Here is a 17,069-nt window from a genome sequence, read left to right on the forward strand (position 1 = left end):
CAGTGGCTGCTTAGCTAGCGTATATTTTGCGTTTGCGGTATCTACAAATAGTAGATGTTAAGTGTCACTTACACAAGTCACGTCCTATAGCCAATTGAAAACAGTTTTATTTGGAAATTCATTAACCAATCAGCGATCATGATTTCGGGGTTGTCGCCAGACGGTTTGTTTAGTGACAGAGGGACACAAACCGGCTGGGATCGAGACAAGTATATACTGTTGCCACTAGTTTTTATACATAGATCTACATGTTGTTGGTCAATGGTCAGAAACAGAACCAACTGCACACCGTGCAAATGATTCAACAGTTAGCACGACTGACCTGTGTGTATGCACAACATTTTATGTGCAGGGGTGTGTTTGGCAGGGCTGTCAACTCTCACGCGCTGTCAACTCTCATGCATTCAATGTGAATATCATTCACGCATTTGGGCACTTTCTCACACTCTCACACCAAGGTAGTAAAATCTCACACATGGTATGAGGACACAATATAGATAGCTTTCATTAGTCAACTAGCACTAGTCATAGTCAAAAGTTATGGCTACTGCTAATAGCCTTGATTACGACTATTGGCGACTAAGTCATGCAACCCTAAAATTGGCCATGCAAACTTTCAAGCAGAACACTTACTCTTCTTAAATGTAGTTCTCTCAATCGTTTCATCCTGTCCTGTTTCTTCTCTGCTGCTGCTTTAGCTGCTGCTTTAGCTGCAGCACTAGCACCTGACGTACTTGCACCTGCTGTACTAGGACCAGCTTTAGATTTTATAGACCTGGGAACAAATGCCTGGTGATACAAGAAAACAATCACAACATTTGTCAATACTAGTGCCTGTATGTACATGTAGTAGATTTACTCGCACCTGCTGTACTGAAACCAGCTGTAGATGATATAGACCTGGGAACAAATGCCTGGTGGTACAAGAAAACAATCACAACAATATTTCAATACCACATGACAAAACTAAAAGTGGTAAATAGGTACAACTTGTCTCATTTGTATCCAGATAATTTGCATTCAAAATGAGGTCAATCACCTTTTATGGGCTACTTTTTCTTTAGGGACATTCAGAGATCCATAAATCCAAATCTATTCCCCACACATCAATTGTGTGCACTTTTAGAATACTTAAGGGGTGGGGTATGAACGTTTGGACAGTACTTATTGTGGGACAATAGAGCACATCAGACATATCGAATTGCATTCTGAATACGAAGAATGTCCTTCTGTTCTGATATCAAATAATTTTGATTTTTTGAAATTCGCAATATAATACACATTTTATTGCAAATGATTAAAAATTGATATTTTTGATATTTAACCATACTCGAAGTAAACTTTATAATTCTGATGATTTATACTTAAAGTGTATGTAGGTGGGATGAGAAGCCGACGATCAATTGAAAATTTTGACCTTTCGTATTGAAGATATGGATTTTTTTCCCAAAACACACAATGTAATGCGATGCAATACCGATAATCGGGGGCTTAAAAATAAAATTGTATTCCCTGTTGCCTAACACATTAACATGTACGGACGCACAAAAATTTTGTGGGACACGCATTTCCCGTCCAGGTTTTACAGTTGTGCGTCCGATTGGACGCAGTTTTTGAAGGCTAGTGGGAGCCTTGCTGGCAATCACATCTTTTGAGAATTGTCCAGCCACGGTCTTGATCGCGCGATTTTGTTGTTCCACGAAAAGTACGCTGACGCAACAATACGCAGAAGGTACCCTTTCATGATCGAGAATAATTTAGTATACTATACATGCATGCAGGGGCGTAGCCAGCCCTCTTTGCCAGGGTGGGCAAGGCTCCAGAAATTTCCCCCAAGTGTATTTAAATAAATAGAGCGAAGCGAGCACAGCGAGTGGAGCGACCACTGGCGTGGGGTCCAGGGGCCCGCTTTAGGGCCCCTGGTGGGTTCCAGTGGGCAAAGCCCCCGGAAGCTCATGGGTTTGGGGCACTTTTACACCATGAGGGGAAGCCTAATTGCATACATTTGTAAAATTTTTATGTGAAAAGTTTGACATGTAAAAAATGTAAACTTTTGATTTTAGAATTATCTGAGAAGCTCATTGGTTTTGGGCAATTTTATACCATGTGGAGAAGCCTCCTTGCATACATCTGTAACGTTTTTTGTGAAAATTTTGCCATGATGTAAAGTTTTGATTGAGAATTATCTGAAAGGAAAGGAAACAAAAATGAATTTACAATGTAAGAACAATACAATAAAACAATACTGATATTTTTGAGTGGATTTAACAAGTTATTACATTCACTATTACAATCACTTAAATTATTTCCCCCTTCTCCCCTTCGTTCTCTTTCCTTCTTCTTTACATTCCCCAATTTCTTCCCCTTTCTCTCATTCCTTCCCCTTCCATTAAATTACTTTCCAATTACTTCCGCTTCTGTTCCTGAAGTTTTCATTCTTTCTCTTTCCGTCTCCTTCATATTCTTCAGTTTCTTCCCCTTTCTCTCATTCCTTCCCCCTCCCATTACACTCATTTAAATTACTTCCCCTCAAATCACTTTCCGTTCCTTAAATTCTCTGTCCTTCTTCATACTCTTCAATTTCTTCCCCTTTCTTACACTCCTTCCCCCTGTGCATGAATTGCTTCCCCACAATAAACATGCAAGTTGTTGTTTTTCCTCTTTTGTCCCCCTTTCCCTTTTCCTTCCCCCATCCCTCTTAGGCTTCCCTTTTGTTTTTTTAATTTCCCTCTTTTTTATTTATTCAGGTTTCCTCTCTGTTGTTTTTCTTTCCCTCTTAACCCTTTCTTTCCCCATTTCCTCTTCCTTTTCTCTTCTTTCCTTTCCCCTTCTTTCTTTTTTCCTTTCTTTTTCCTTCTTTCCTTTCTTTTTCCCTTCTTTTTTCTTCCCCCTTTCCTTTCTTTTTTCCTTCTCGCTCCAAAATTTCCCCCCAGATTTTTCCAGGGTGGGCGAGTCGCCCACCCTGCCCACCCCTAGCTACGCCACGCGCCACTGCATGCATGCATTTTATGTATATTTTTAAATTGTAAACAAAAAGCTTGCTTGCCTATAGTAAGAATCACGTATACATATCAAATAATGTAAAAAAAGATATTTGACATGGAAAACTCACATTGATAATATATCAAAGAATATTTCCAGAGGTATTGGAGTAATAAACCAAATTAAGCACTTTGTACCAGAGAAAGTTTTATTTTCACTATATTGCACATTAATTCTTCCTTATATAAATTATGCTATTTTAGCATGGGGAAATACATGTAAGAAATACTTAGAGAAGATTTTTGTACTGCAAAAAAAGGCACTTAGAATCATTTCAAATAGTCATTATTTATGTCACTCTGCTCCTATTTTTAAAAAGTATGAATTACTTAATGTTTATACATAAATATGCTTAATTCCATATGATATGTGTCATAAACATTTTTCAAATCAGCTGCCTGTAGTATTCGACAACTATTTCATGCAGCAGATAAATCGACATAAGTATCACACAAGAAATGCCGATGACTATAATATATGTCATACAAAAACAGAATTTGCTCACAAAACAATAAGAGCTGCCGGTCCTAGGAAATGGAATATTACTGATAAATATAATTATAAAGATGGCAAAATCAGTAAACCAGTTTAAGTTACAAATAAAGAAAAGTCTAATAAAAAATTATATCTAATATTTAGGCATTATTTAATGACCTCCCCCAACCCCAACTATCAATTTAATGTGTGAACTGTGGAATGTCTATTTATTGAAATGTTATAAATATTTATATTGGTTCTTTCTTTGCATGTTCTTCTCCTCTTTCTTTTTTCTTTTATTTGTTAAGTTTGTGTACTTGTATGTTGTAACTTAGGGTAGTGTAAGGGGGTGCTCGCTTCAGGCCTTTGGGCCTTTTTTTTTGAGCATCTCCTCATTCAAATTTTTGTGTCTTTTATATATATTTTGTATGTTGATTTGAATGAAATAAAATGATGATGTATGTATGTATGTATGAATTCCAATTGAATGAACGCAGCTTTCAACAGCTGCACTCGATCCAACCGCGATCGTATATCGCGTATTTCAAACTACAACTAGCGAGGACAACACTTTTTAGGTTTATTCTAGGAACATCTACAAATTTGGTATCACTGTAAAGAGCATTAAGAAACTTAAACAATGGTACCAAAAACAGCTCTATAGCTCAAAGTATGGAGGAGTTATACCTATTTGAAGTTGTGAAGGGTAGCGGAATTTGTCTGTCATTTTATGTTTATGGTACCCTGGATTTATTTGTCTAGCATGTGTATTTTTTTTTACAAGTAACACTTACAAATCTGGTATCAATGTAAATGGCATTAAAAAATAAAGACAATGGTGCCAGAATCAGCTCTATAAACTTAAAATATGGGGAGGTTATGCCTATTTAAAGTCATGTGCAGTTTACTGGGTTTTTTTGTGAGTCAATTATTTGCGTACAATACAGCATTATTATTGCCTCCAAGAAATAAATAAATATTGTAAGTAAATAAACAAGTAAATTTAAGAATGAATGAATAAAGGAATAAATTTAAAAGAAATAAACAAATGAATATGTAACCATAAATCTAATGTGACCCATGCAACACATGAACATGTTCTGCCAGTGCCATTAGTTTACTTGTCAACCTCATCTGACACTGCACTACTCAACTTTAGTATTGAAAAAAAAATACAAAGGAAGTGAAAAAAATTTTGAAAACAATTACACAGATTCTTAAAGTATCATAGAGTTGATTAAAAGTAGTAACAAAAATAATATCACTTGAATAAAGTGTGCCTTTTGCATTTTACTACATACGACATGACCCGATATGCGCTACATCTCCCACCCCGGCGCCAGCCCGATCAGGAACAACACGTGCACCGCCACCTCACCACTTCTCCCCGTATTGTCGTATTTTCACGGCCAATTGCAAATACGGGTCATCACAGTAATTCCCTTTGCGCATCTATGCGCGATGGATTTCTGCAGAAGAATGACCACAAACATCTTCAAAATACTCTTAAAATTTCATATTATATGGGTGTAATATAGGTGTAATGACCTCCTTCTGCTCCATTTCAACAACTTTTTACGCCAAAAACCATGAAAATCTTACCTAAAAAATAGACCTAAAAAAAGCTGAAAAATAAGGGGCTTTCCCCAAAACAAACCCCGTCGTGTTTGGTATGAGTGCAAACGTCACAAAATTTCCCACAAAATGATGACATCATCCAGGTAAGTCTCGTGGAGTCTCGTGGATAAATCCAAATCGAGATTTTGTGAATTTCAAGCAGACGAAAAAATGGCGTCCCGTCGATCGAGTCGCTACGGTCGTAACTCCTGAACTTCAACAAGTTCATGACATTAAAAAACATGCTTAATGTTCTTTTTTGTGGAAAACTTTACATAATCGGAAAATTTCATCTTTAAACTCTGTAAAAATAATTTCCTATTGTAATTTGGAGTTTTGAAAGGATGAGAAATGGTGAATTGTTTTCACTAAGTTTCACACACAAACAGATACAAATGCGTAAATCATCGTATGCGCTGATCTCGCTACTACAACGCGAACGCACGACCTTGGAGACGTACAATGCTAACCAATCATGAGTGCGTTGGCATGGTTGGATTCACTTTCGCGTTACTCACGCACAGTCGCACACGCTGGCGTGATCACGCAGTGTACGCAAAAATTCGTCACGCTATTAAAAGCTGCGTTGTGTGCGCCCTCATCGTCTAGTGAGCATCGGTTTGAACATCGCTGCCGAAAATTGAGCTAATTTGTCACCTTTTAGCTCTATTAGCTCCTATTTAGAGACGAGAGTCTTGCTTAACTGTTCTAATAACACCCTAGAACCGGCTTGTGCAGAAAAACCGTTATTTTCTGACTTTATCTTCACGTATTTTTGGATACAATTTTTCGTCACCTCAGGGAAAAATTGCTACAGCGAAATGTGTACATGCTGCGCAGTGGACACATCCGGGATTTTATTTCCAAGATGGCGTCTCCTGACATCGTAATGGAAGGATAATTTCAACATTGCCGTGGCGTACAACGGGGTAGCTGTCGTGAGTTAGTACCATAGGTTTGTGATAGGTGACCCTTTTCCAGTGACAGTGTATTATTTTGTCTTGCAAGATGAACTTGTGTAGCATATTATTCTCCATCGTATCGTTATTAGGACTCATACATGGGAAGATATCCAACAACAATGTTGAATCTGAAAACGTGCATGACAAGTTTCTGGGTGCATTTGCCAGCGCTAAACCTAACCAAACATTACTCTACTAGTCATGTCATCATCATTTGAGTACAAGTACCTCCCTGCAACAATTAACATCACTGCAGGACTCAAACTTAACAATTTTCTACACACATCATTACTTTCCAAATGTTCTAGTAATACCAAATTGTGTAGTTCTAGTATTTCAACATGTTCTTTGTTGTATTATACCTTGATTTTGATGCAAGCGGGTGATCTTCACCCAAACCCTGGGCCCTATACACCCAAATTTCCATGTGGAATATGTGGGAAAGCTGCCAAGTGGAACCAGAGGGCCACTTGCTGTGATGGTTGTGATTCATGGTACCACGTTGAGTGTATGGGCATGTCAACACCAATTTATGAAGCTCTTTAGAGCAGTCAGATTTCTTGGATTTGCTGCCAGTGCGGCATACCAAATTTTGCCAGCAGTCTTTTTTCCAATTCAACCTTTGAGCTCAGTAATAGTTTCTCTAGTCTTGCTAGTGATTGCAGCGGGCCACTCAGTCCACCGTTGGCAGCTTCCTCACCATGTAAATTAGGTGACTCACAAACTGGGTCAAATTCAAGTAGACCTAAAAATAGTAAGGCAGGTGTAAACAAATCTAAGCCCAAAGCTCCAAGAGTCACAAGACAGACTCTTAAATCACTTGTAATAAACTTTTGCAGTATTCGTAGCAAAGTTGCAGACCTTGCAGTCTGTATTGAGAATTATGAACCAGACATAATTATTGGAACTGAAACTCACCTTGACAGATTGTGAGGTGGTTTGGGTTACTATTAAGATCCAGGGAGCTCGGGACACCACCATAGGTGCCTTTTACCGATCCCAGATATTTGGGAATTCAATTGAGTATATGAATAGGGGGGTGTGATAATTCCAACTTTTTATGAATTGCTGCTGAAAATATGGTATCGACTATACTAAACAAGAATATGATCATTAAAAATAAATTTAAGTAGATTAACCCCCCTGTACATGCCCCCTGAAGATTTGGTAACAACCAGCCTTGCACATGCTTAATGTAGTAGATTATCATAGAAACTGAAAGAAATTGTGATTCTTGAGCCTGTTTTATAATTATTTTGTATTGTAAATGCTGAGTTTGATACAATATGTTGACAATTACATAAACAGCTTATCAGCTGGAGGATAAATATCACTTTTTATTTGTCTGGAAGAGAGTGCAATGCTTCATTTAAGTCTGTTAATCCAGCCGCAGTCTGCCTTAGACATCACATTCCTCAAATAGAGGTTCAGGTTTCGGCATTTTATTCACACACAGTTTTCTATGATCTTTTAATTGCAAACATCACTTGATTTAAGAAGTGAAAGACTTGTGTCCCTTGCATATCTTCAAGATACAGCTGCAAGGTTTTGGATCGGTGGTTTGTCAAGCTTCTCTGGATCCATGGAAGATAGGCCTATGGCATGCTCAGCTGTAAGATCACATTCCCCAAAGGTAAAACTGTCTCCCTTCTGCTTCTGAAACCCGAAACAAGTACATGATCGATCATCTTTATCTTTGTGGCTTCATATATGAGAAGATTCTGCTACTTTAAATGAGTATGCCTGACACAAATGTCATTATCATAGGCTACATGTACTTGATTTGCTGGAATCTGTCCATTGACACAAAGGAGAATGCTAGAATATTGATGTTAAGAAGGTTCTTGGGATCATTACGCAATTAGTCATCATAAAGTTGATAAAAGGCTGGTATCAGTTTTGAAGTTTAGTTAGTGAAAAATATGGCTCTATAATTATGATGTAAACTAATCAGAGCTCCTGTATAGTTAGACTATATGGTTTTCAGGGAGTCCAGATCCAAAAAGCATTGATAATGCATGCAAGTATGTGTTCATATATGGCCTACTTTTGAAGATCTTCTAGATAGGTAGAGTTATATCCTATATGTTAAGTCATTAAAGCGTTTGTCCTTCAGGCTCACTGGGAAATGTGGATGTCAAATCATTGGACTTGTTCCATGATTTATTAACTTTGTATGCAGCCAAGTGCCTGTTGAGTAAAACTGCTCCACGATGAGGCAGTAGTTGATTAGTATTATTCTTGGGTATTATCTTGTCTACCTATTCTGTTCTCAATTTATGTGCTTGGTAGGACTCTTAGGTCTGTATGTACAAATGAGTTAGACCGGGTCTAAAGTTAGACCTGGTCAAAGTTGAATTTAGTCCCAGGACAAGGGACATTTTCCTTTACATTTTCTTAAGCTATTTATTTTGTATTATTTTTGAACTTTGCATGTAAATCTTTAGAATTTGCTAGCTACTCTATGAAGTTAATAAGAGTAAAAGACCATTCCTGATGGAACTCAATTCCACTTTTGTGCATACGGACCTTAGGGCCTACACCTTACAGAAAAGATGGTCAGACATAAACCCAGAATCCAGCCTTTCATCAATAAGACTTTCTACACCTTCACTAGGTCACTATGAGCTGTTTGATCTGTGAGGACAAAGTCTATCTTTCCATTTTAAAGTGTTTTAGTTTCTTCTCCACTTGCTGCTTCTAAGATCACGAAGATAGGCCTACTCACTTTTTACACCACACTAACCTATAAATGTCCAAAATTGCTCAAATGTCATCATATGGAACTAATTTCACACTGGCTGATCAAGAAGGCCACATACACAACCCATAGTTTTAGCAAAAAGCACTTTAATCAAGTGTTTACAGCCATTTCAACTTCCATTAATGTCGTCTGCTACACAAGCCTGCTGAATTCGGAAACCTTGTTTCAAAATTTTCAAGGGGCATGTACAGGGGGTTAGAAATCATTTTTGAATAAAATTCTTTCATATTCTTGATTTCCAATGTTGATACCATATTTTGAACTGCAATTCATATTAAAAAGTTGAAATTTGCAAAATAACACACCCCCCTACATGTAATATGAATGAGCTTCATGCCTCATTGACCAAGCTTAGAGCTACAAGCAAAGGTCAAATATTTTTGGCGGAGATTTCAATCTCCCAGACATTGAATGGGAAAATAACTCATTCAAACCAGGAGGCCAATATCCATCCCTTTCCAAGAAATTATTGGAAATACAGGCTGAGTTTGGTATGGAGCAAGGTGTGAGTGAGCCAACACGTGGGAACAACACACTTGATTTATTCTTTACCACCAACCCTACCTTGGTTGAAAAATCTACTGTGGTCCCAGGTATAAGTGACCATGACAGCATCCCCTTGATCATTGTTAAAATTGCAAACCTAAAATCAATAAGCAGAAAGCTCGCAAAATTTTTTTGTACCACAAAGCTGATTTAGAGGCTCTCAAATGTGACCTAAAAAATTGGTCAGATTTATTTGTGAGTAAAAGTTTTCCAACAGCACAGTCAATGAGCTGTACAATGATTTTCAGTGTGCTATAGAAGAAGCAATGGACACACACATACCATCCAAAATGGCTTCAAAGAGAAACCAAACCCCCTGGATAAATAAGAAAATCAAACGCCTTCATAAGCGTAAACAGAGAGCGTTTAATGCATACAAAAATCACCAAACCCAAGCAATCATGAGAATTTCACCGAAATAAGAAAAACTGTATTTAAAGAAACCAGGAACTCATACAGGAGACACATTGCTGACGTTTGTTCTGATTCACCTAAGAGCTTTTGGTCTTTCATAAAAAGCCTCAAGATTGAGGCTATGGGATTTCCAACACTCAAGAAAGATGGTAAGCTTGAGTCGGACAATGTTTGTAAAGCTGAAATTCTGAATGAGCAATTTAGATCGGTCTTCACAAAGGAAGATAATAATCCACCCAAAGAGCCGATTCCTCAAATTCCAACCATGCCAGATATCACCATTTCGCCTGAAGGTGTAGCCAAATTGCTTAGGGAGCTTGATCCCAAAAGGCCAGTGGCCCAGACGGGATCTCAGCGCCGATCCTCCAATTGGCTACGGAGGAGTTAGCTCCTGCCCTTTGTGTTATTTTTCAAAGATCTTATGACACTGGGGTTCTTCCAAATTCATGGTTGCAGGCAAATATTGCCCTATCTTTAAAAAAGGAGATAGGACATTGGCGTCAAATTATCGCCCTGTTTCATTAACATCAATATGCTGCAAAACCTTAGAGCATATAATACATTCTAACATTATGAGACATTTTGACCAGTTTTCAGTTTTAACTGAAAAACAACATGGATTTAGGACTAAACACTCAACAGAATCTCAGCTAAGTCTTACGACTCATGATCTAGCTCATTCATTGAATAATAAATCCCAAGTGGATATGGTAATCATGGACTTTTCAAAGGCCTTTGATGTAGTCCCCCATAATAGGCTTTTAAACAAATTAAACAGATATGGTATTCACAACAAAACACATGGATCAGCAGCTTTCTCAAGCATCGTGTCCAGAGGGTCGTAGTCGGTGGTGAACACTGACATGGACCAACGTTGCTTAGCAGGCGTCCCTCAGGGCACGGTGCTTGGTCCGCTGATGTTCCTTGTATACATAAATGACCTTCCAGACAACATAAACTCCCCAGTCAGTCTTTTTGCGGACGATTGTGTACTCTACAGACAAATACAGAACCAGTTTGATGCAGATGCTTTACAACAAGATCTAAACACACTCATAAAATGGGAAAAAGACTGGCAAATGCATTTCAACCCAGCTAAGTGTTTTATTATGAGACTCACACACAAAAGATCTGTGTTCCATTTTGATTACACCCTGGGAAATTCCATCTTGCAAGCAGCAAACAGTCACCCATACCTTGGCGTTACGATCACTGATAAGCTCACCTGGAACAAACATATTGATAATATAACGGCATCTGCTAACCGCACCTTAAGATTCATCCGCAGAAATTTATATTCTTGCCCTCAACATGTTAAAGAGTCGGCCTACAAGACACTGGTTCGACCTTTGGTTGAATACTCATCTCCCACATGGTAGGTAACCCAGGCAAACCTTAGTTAACACATTTGCTAGTCAGTCAAATTCGCCGACAATGTCAATGCATTTTTACATAGAAATTTAAAACAAGTGCCCGAAGAAAGAAACCTACATAAATATGTTTTCTATACTTCACTTGACCCAAATATATGATTTTTTATGGTGATAATCACCCGCACATGGAATTTTAGAGGGATTTGGATAGCATTTCCATTAAAAAAAGCTGCTATCATAATGAGACTAAGATCTAGAAACACCCCAGAAATGCCGTTTTGGGGAATTTTGCTAGCTGAAACTTTTTGATGAAAGTCAATCTTTGACAAGATGTAACTTTGCTACGGAAAGTGCTATGAAAAAATGGTTTTCAGTTTTGGCTTTGTTTACTCAAGGGCTTTAATTTGATATATAAAATGATGCAGTTTGATGGCAAATTTAAATTCACCTAGCATACCTACACATCATGGGATCCATATGCACAAGTGTTAAATAATAAGATAGAAATGGTACAAAGGAGAGCGGCCCGCTTTGTAAGCGGAGATTACAAGTCCAAATCACAAGGTTGTATGACAGAGTTGCTCCAGAAGCTGGATGGGAGTCACTTCAGATTAGAAGGAAGTGTAAGCGACTGACCACACTGCAGAAAGCCATCACCGGTCACCTATCCCTACCTGTCGGAAACCTCCTTCAGCCCGCCCCCACGTGCACGTCACGGCATACCAATACTCAAGCATTTGCAACAATAACGGCTACAAAAGACTGTTATAAGAACTCATATTTTCCGAGAACAATTCGAGATTGGAACTCGATACCAGAAAGCATAGCCAACATTAAAGAACCTCAAGCATTTAAAACAGCAATCACAAGCCACCTATATAAGAAGCAAGACTAAGTAACCAACAACAGGCGCACACTATTCCTGGCCGCTTGATTCCCGCAGGGAACGTTGGACAGTATTACGTCAAAGTCAAAGTCTGCGTTCATTCAATTGGAATTCCCACACTATAATCAAATCAAGTAATTCTTGGCCAAACTGGAACAATGTGAACGCTAGTGGCTCCGCGATAAACACACGCGAATATAGCGCGGTACAGAAGAAAGTATACACGCGCCTTACACTGCCTACACGCTTAGTACACTACATGGACGCAACGCGCATGTTCCACTTTGGCCAAGAATTTCCTAATTTAATTATAGTATAACATGTAAACATGCTAAATCATATCACAATATTGACATAACATTTAAGCCTAGCCATATAGTTCTCTAATTTTACATTTGTAATATTTTTGAAAGACACTCACGGTCAACACTTTGGCATATTGACGGCATTCAAATATACATTTAAACGATTTTATTACGTCTACAAAACGTAAGCTTACCATTTTGGACGCCATCAGTCACGAACAGGAAGTCGATCGCTGATGTTTACAAATACCGCTCATCCCTAAATTGGGAATGGGCGATAACTGATACCCAATCACTCATCAGCGATGAGTGCGAAGGTGGGGAACCGGGCACTCACTAAAACGGGTGACGGGATCCCGGACGAGATGTGCCCGGGGATGTGCGGACACCCGACCCCTATCTTTAAACTCCCTCTCACCCAATGAGCCCCTTTTTTTGTTTTATTGAACTGAATGAACTCCCTATGACCCGCGGGGGGGGGGCACTTCAATTTAAAATGGATATAGGTGACAAAATCAGTGATAAATGAAAGTTGCTGTTAAAATTGAACAAGCAAGGGTCTTTGGGTGACCAATCAAATGAAAAAACAAGGGGTCTTCGGGTGACAGCGATGCTGAAAAAGGGGGTCTTTACAGCCCTACTTACGCGTCACCTCAAAAGTTGGAGTGCCCCCCGGGCCTATGACACCCTTTATGTTTTCCTGTCACAAAATGACAAAAAAAAAAAAAAAGGGAAATTTCTGAAAATCTCTCACTAAATGACCCTGTTTTCTTTTTCTTTGAATTTTTATTTATTTTTTCAAATTTTGATGAATTAAAAAAAAACTTTTCATGATAGACCTGAACTTTTGAGTCTCACCAGTGGCGTAGCGTGGGTCATCATATTGGGGGGCACCAACCATGATTGGGGGCACCTGGTCTGATTCATGAGGGGGGGGGCACAAGCCGATTTTCGGCCATTTTCCTATGGGATTTTTTAAAATTTGAGATTGATGGGGGGGGGGGGACGTGCCCCTATGACGCTACGCCACAGGGTCTGAATGACCCTCTTTTTTGTTAAGATTTTTAAGACCCTCTAATATGGCACCGAAAGGCCCCTAGTTTCGAACTGCTGTCCGGACATCCCCGCCCTGTCACTTCCAAGTCTAGTGCCCCGGTATTTGATAATTTATCTTATCTTAGCCTATCACTTCCGTTTCATTTAAGTTTTCTCTCTTAGCTCTTGCTTTGCAATCTTTCATTCCAGTTATTTTTTTCTTTCTCTTCATACCATGTATCTAATGACTTTAAAAATACCTTTGTCAAGATCTGGGAGTGGGTTGGGTGGGAGTAGCCTACAACCATTATTGGTTTGCCACCCTGTGCGGGCTGCCAACCAATGACCCCCTTTGGCAGATTAGGCTACATGACCCCCTTTTTTCAACAGTTTACACCAAATGACCCTCTTCCCCCAACAAATCTGCAACTTGATTTTTAAACAATTTTGTACCCTTCGGTAAATTTTAGTGAAATTATTGGATTCCTTGCCCCTATAATATAACTTTTGTTACCAGTGTGTAGTTATTTTTTGAGAAAAATGCACAATTAGTCACAAAATTTATCATGGGGTGTAGTACCACCATAAAATCAAAGATTGCCAAGCGCATAGTTAAATTTATTTTTTTTCTACAATAAAGGTCTATTATTTGCTCTCCACTAGCGACACACAAATATGGCAGTCAGTACACTTTGGCTCTACCTAATGGGCTATTCTAGAAATTAATAGCACCTTCCTAAGACATGTAAGTAAGTAAAAATAACACCCAAGTAAAAATAACACCAAAGTAAAAATAACACCCAAGTAAAAATAACACCTGCATTTCTAATTCTTTGCAGTCAATACCAAGTGCACCACACTTGTTTTATTTATCACATGTATTGTGTTCTTTTACATGATATCATCAACATTACATAATATCTTTTTGGAAAAGAAATTGTTTTACAAATTACATATAGTTAAAGGTATAAATCCATTTTACAGGATCTATTAAGCCACTTGCACGGTTCGCCATTATGCCCTATGTATGCGGGAGAGCCTCGAACTGGCAGCATACATGAATGGGAATTGAACCAGTCATATAACATTCTGTGTAAGGTTACGTAATTCTTCCTTTCATGTATGCTGCCAGTTCGAGGCTCTCCCCATATAGTGCATAATGGCGGAACTGCAAGTGGCGTAATGGTCAATGAAGGAGAATGCAAATTTTATTGATTTCATGGTTGAATCATAGAACACCTATAGGGTCCACAACTTAAAAGTTCCCCCTAAATACTTTTTAAAATAAATCAAAAATATTTGACAAAATGCAAATGTGTAAAATGGTATGGGTAGCCGTATTAATTGTCTTACATCCACATATGGACCAAATTATAGCGTCACACATCATTGCGTTCAGTCACAAAGAGACCGTTTTAAAAGTTGCATCCGAGTCCATTGGAGTCAGCTCTCAAACAATACAGCAAGCCAGGTCTATGCATGTTTTTGTTAAAGAAAACCTGACTGCTATGGACTCGGGTGCAACTTTTAAAACAGCCTCTTTTCTTACACAGTTAACCACTGTGACTGAACGCAATGACGTGTGATGCTATAAATTGGTCAACATGTAAAACAAATAGGGTTATACATATCTTTTACATTTTTACATTTCATAAAATATTTTTTGACTTATTCTAAAAAGTATTAGGGGGAACTTGTGGACTGTATATTTGAGGAAAGTAGCAATGCTTTTGAGTGACTTTTTTCACCTTTCTTTAAATTATTCCAAAGCACATGTTTATTTCCCATACTAGTTTTGATTTCATTAAGCAAAATGATACATTTAACAATAAGCCAACAACAAACAATCCTTGAATATTTTGCTGCCTTAATAATCAATTCTATTTTGCTGTTATATAGAAAACTCCTATATTATTTTCCATCTTGGTGAGTAAGTGACATCATCGTTCATTTCAATGGGCTCAGCTACAAATCACCAGCATTTGCTCCAAGCGCTGGTGTACAGTGCCATACATACACACATTTGAACATGCAGTATAGATGCGTATACATACAGCTGTCTTGAAAAATGAAAAATAGAAGTGATGCTCCGATCCCCTATAATCTAAATCTACCGATCACTAATTATTTTGCTTGCTAAATCGGCCGATCCAATCCCGATTTCACTTTGTCTTTTCACCTTTGATATTCGCTGGAATAGTGATTACATCATCACCTTGGATAAAGACAGTCATGCATACAATTTGAAGTGTTTTGGTTCAAGCAGCTCTCAAGGACAGTCCCCTGTTTACCATGTTCACACAGCATGACCAATTGGATTTTTGGAAACCAACCAGTTGGTAAAAATAATATGATAATCTTTCAGACATGAAAAGCAGGATCAAATTATGATTTATTTTACTAATTAGTATTTCTGGACAAGTTTTGGTGTTCTACTCTTAAAACTGTCTAGTTTTCGAGATAATGCCAATTAGGTGAATGTAAACTTCTTTTCATCAACACAAAGTCAATAGGAACCGTGCATGACTGGGAACATGTCCTTGAACCAAAGTAGGCATACAGGCTGTATTATGACATCACAATTTCAAGCAGACAAAAAAATGGCGTCCCGTCGATCGAGTCGCTACGGTGGTAACTCCTGAACTTCAACAAGTCCATGACATTAAAAAACATGCTTAATGTTCTTTTTTAGTGGAAAACTTTACATAATCGGAAAATTTCATCTTTAAACTCTGTAAAAATAATTTCCTATTGTAATTTGGAGTTTTGAAAGGATGAGAAATGGTGAATTGTTTTCACTAAGTTTCACACACAAACAGATACAAATGCGTAAATCATCGTATGCGCTGATCTCGCTACTACAACGCGAACGCACGACCTTGGATACGTACAATGCTAACCAATCATGAGTGCGTTGGCATGGTTGGATTCACTTTCGCGTTACTCACGCACAGTCGCACACGCTGGCGTGATCACGCAGTGTACGCAAAAATTTGTCACGCTATTAAAAGCTGCGTTGTGTGCGCCCTCATCGTCTAGTGAGCATCGGTTTGAACATCGCTGCCGAAAATTGAGCTAATTTGTCACCTTTTAGCTCTATTAGCTCCTATTTAGAGACGAGAGTCTTGCTTAACTGTTCTAATAACACCCTAGAACCGCTTGTGCAGAAAAACCGTTATTTTCTGACTTTATCTTCACGTATTTTTGGATACAATTTTTCGTCACCTCAGGGAAAAATTGCTACAGCGTGTACATGCTGCAGTGGACACATCCGGGATTTTATTTCCAAGATGGCGTCTCCTGACATCGTAATGGAAGGATAATTTCAACATTGCCGTGGCGTACAACGGGGTAGCTGTCGTGAGTTAGTACCATAGGTTTGTGATAGGTGACCCTTTTCCAGTGACAGTGTATTATTTTGTCTTGCAAGATGAACTTGTGTAGCATATTATTCTCCATCGTATCGTTATTAGGACTCATACATGGGAAGATATCCAACAACAATGTTGAATCTGAAAAGCGTGCATGACAAGTTTCTGGGTGCATTTGCCAGCGCTAAACCTAACCAAACATTACTCTACTAGTCATGTCATCATCATTTGAGTACAAGTACCTCCCTGCAACAATTAACATCACTGCAGGACTCAA

General features: G+C 38.4%; 1 protein-coding gene across 2 annotated transcripts in view; it reads right to left on the minus strand.

Annotated features, from left to right (window-relative positions):
- LOC140156653 (pre-mRNA-splicing factor SYF2-like) overlaps positions 1-17,069 on the minus strand; it is a 39,959-nt gene that overhangs the window by 16,626 nt on the left and 6,264 nt on the right. For both annotated transcript variants that reach the window (XR_011859574.1, XM_072179591.1), the window contains exon 2: positions 634-789. Coding sequence is in view for 1 of the 2 variants with exons in the window: in XM_072179591.1 (XP_072035692.1) it covers positions 634-789 (156 nt within the window). In the remaining variant the exon portion in view is untranslated. The remainder of the gene's footprint in view (positions 1-633; positions 790-17,069) is intronic.

Source organism: Amphiura filiformis, chromosome 7, assembly GCF_039555335.1.
Source record: "Amphiura filiformis chromosome 7, Afil_fr2py, whole genome shotgun sequence".
Lineage (NCBI taxonomy): Eukaryota > Metazoa > Echinodermata > Ophiuroidea > Amphilepidida > Amphiuridae > Amphiura > Amphiura filiformis.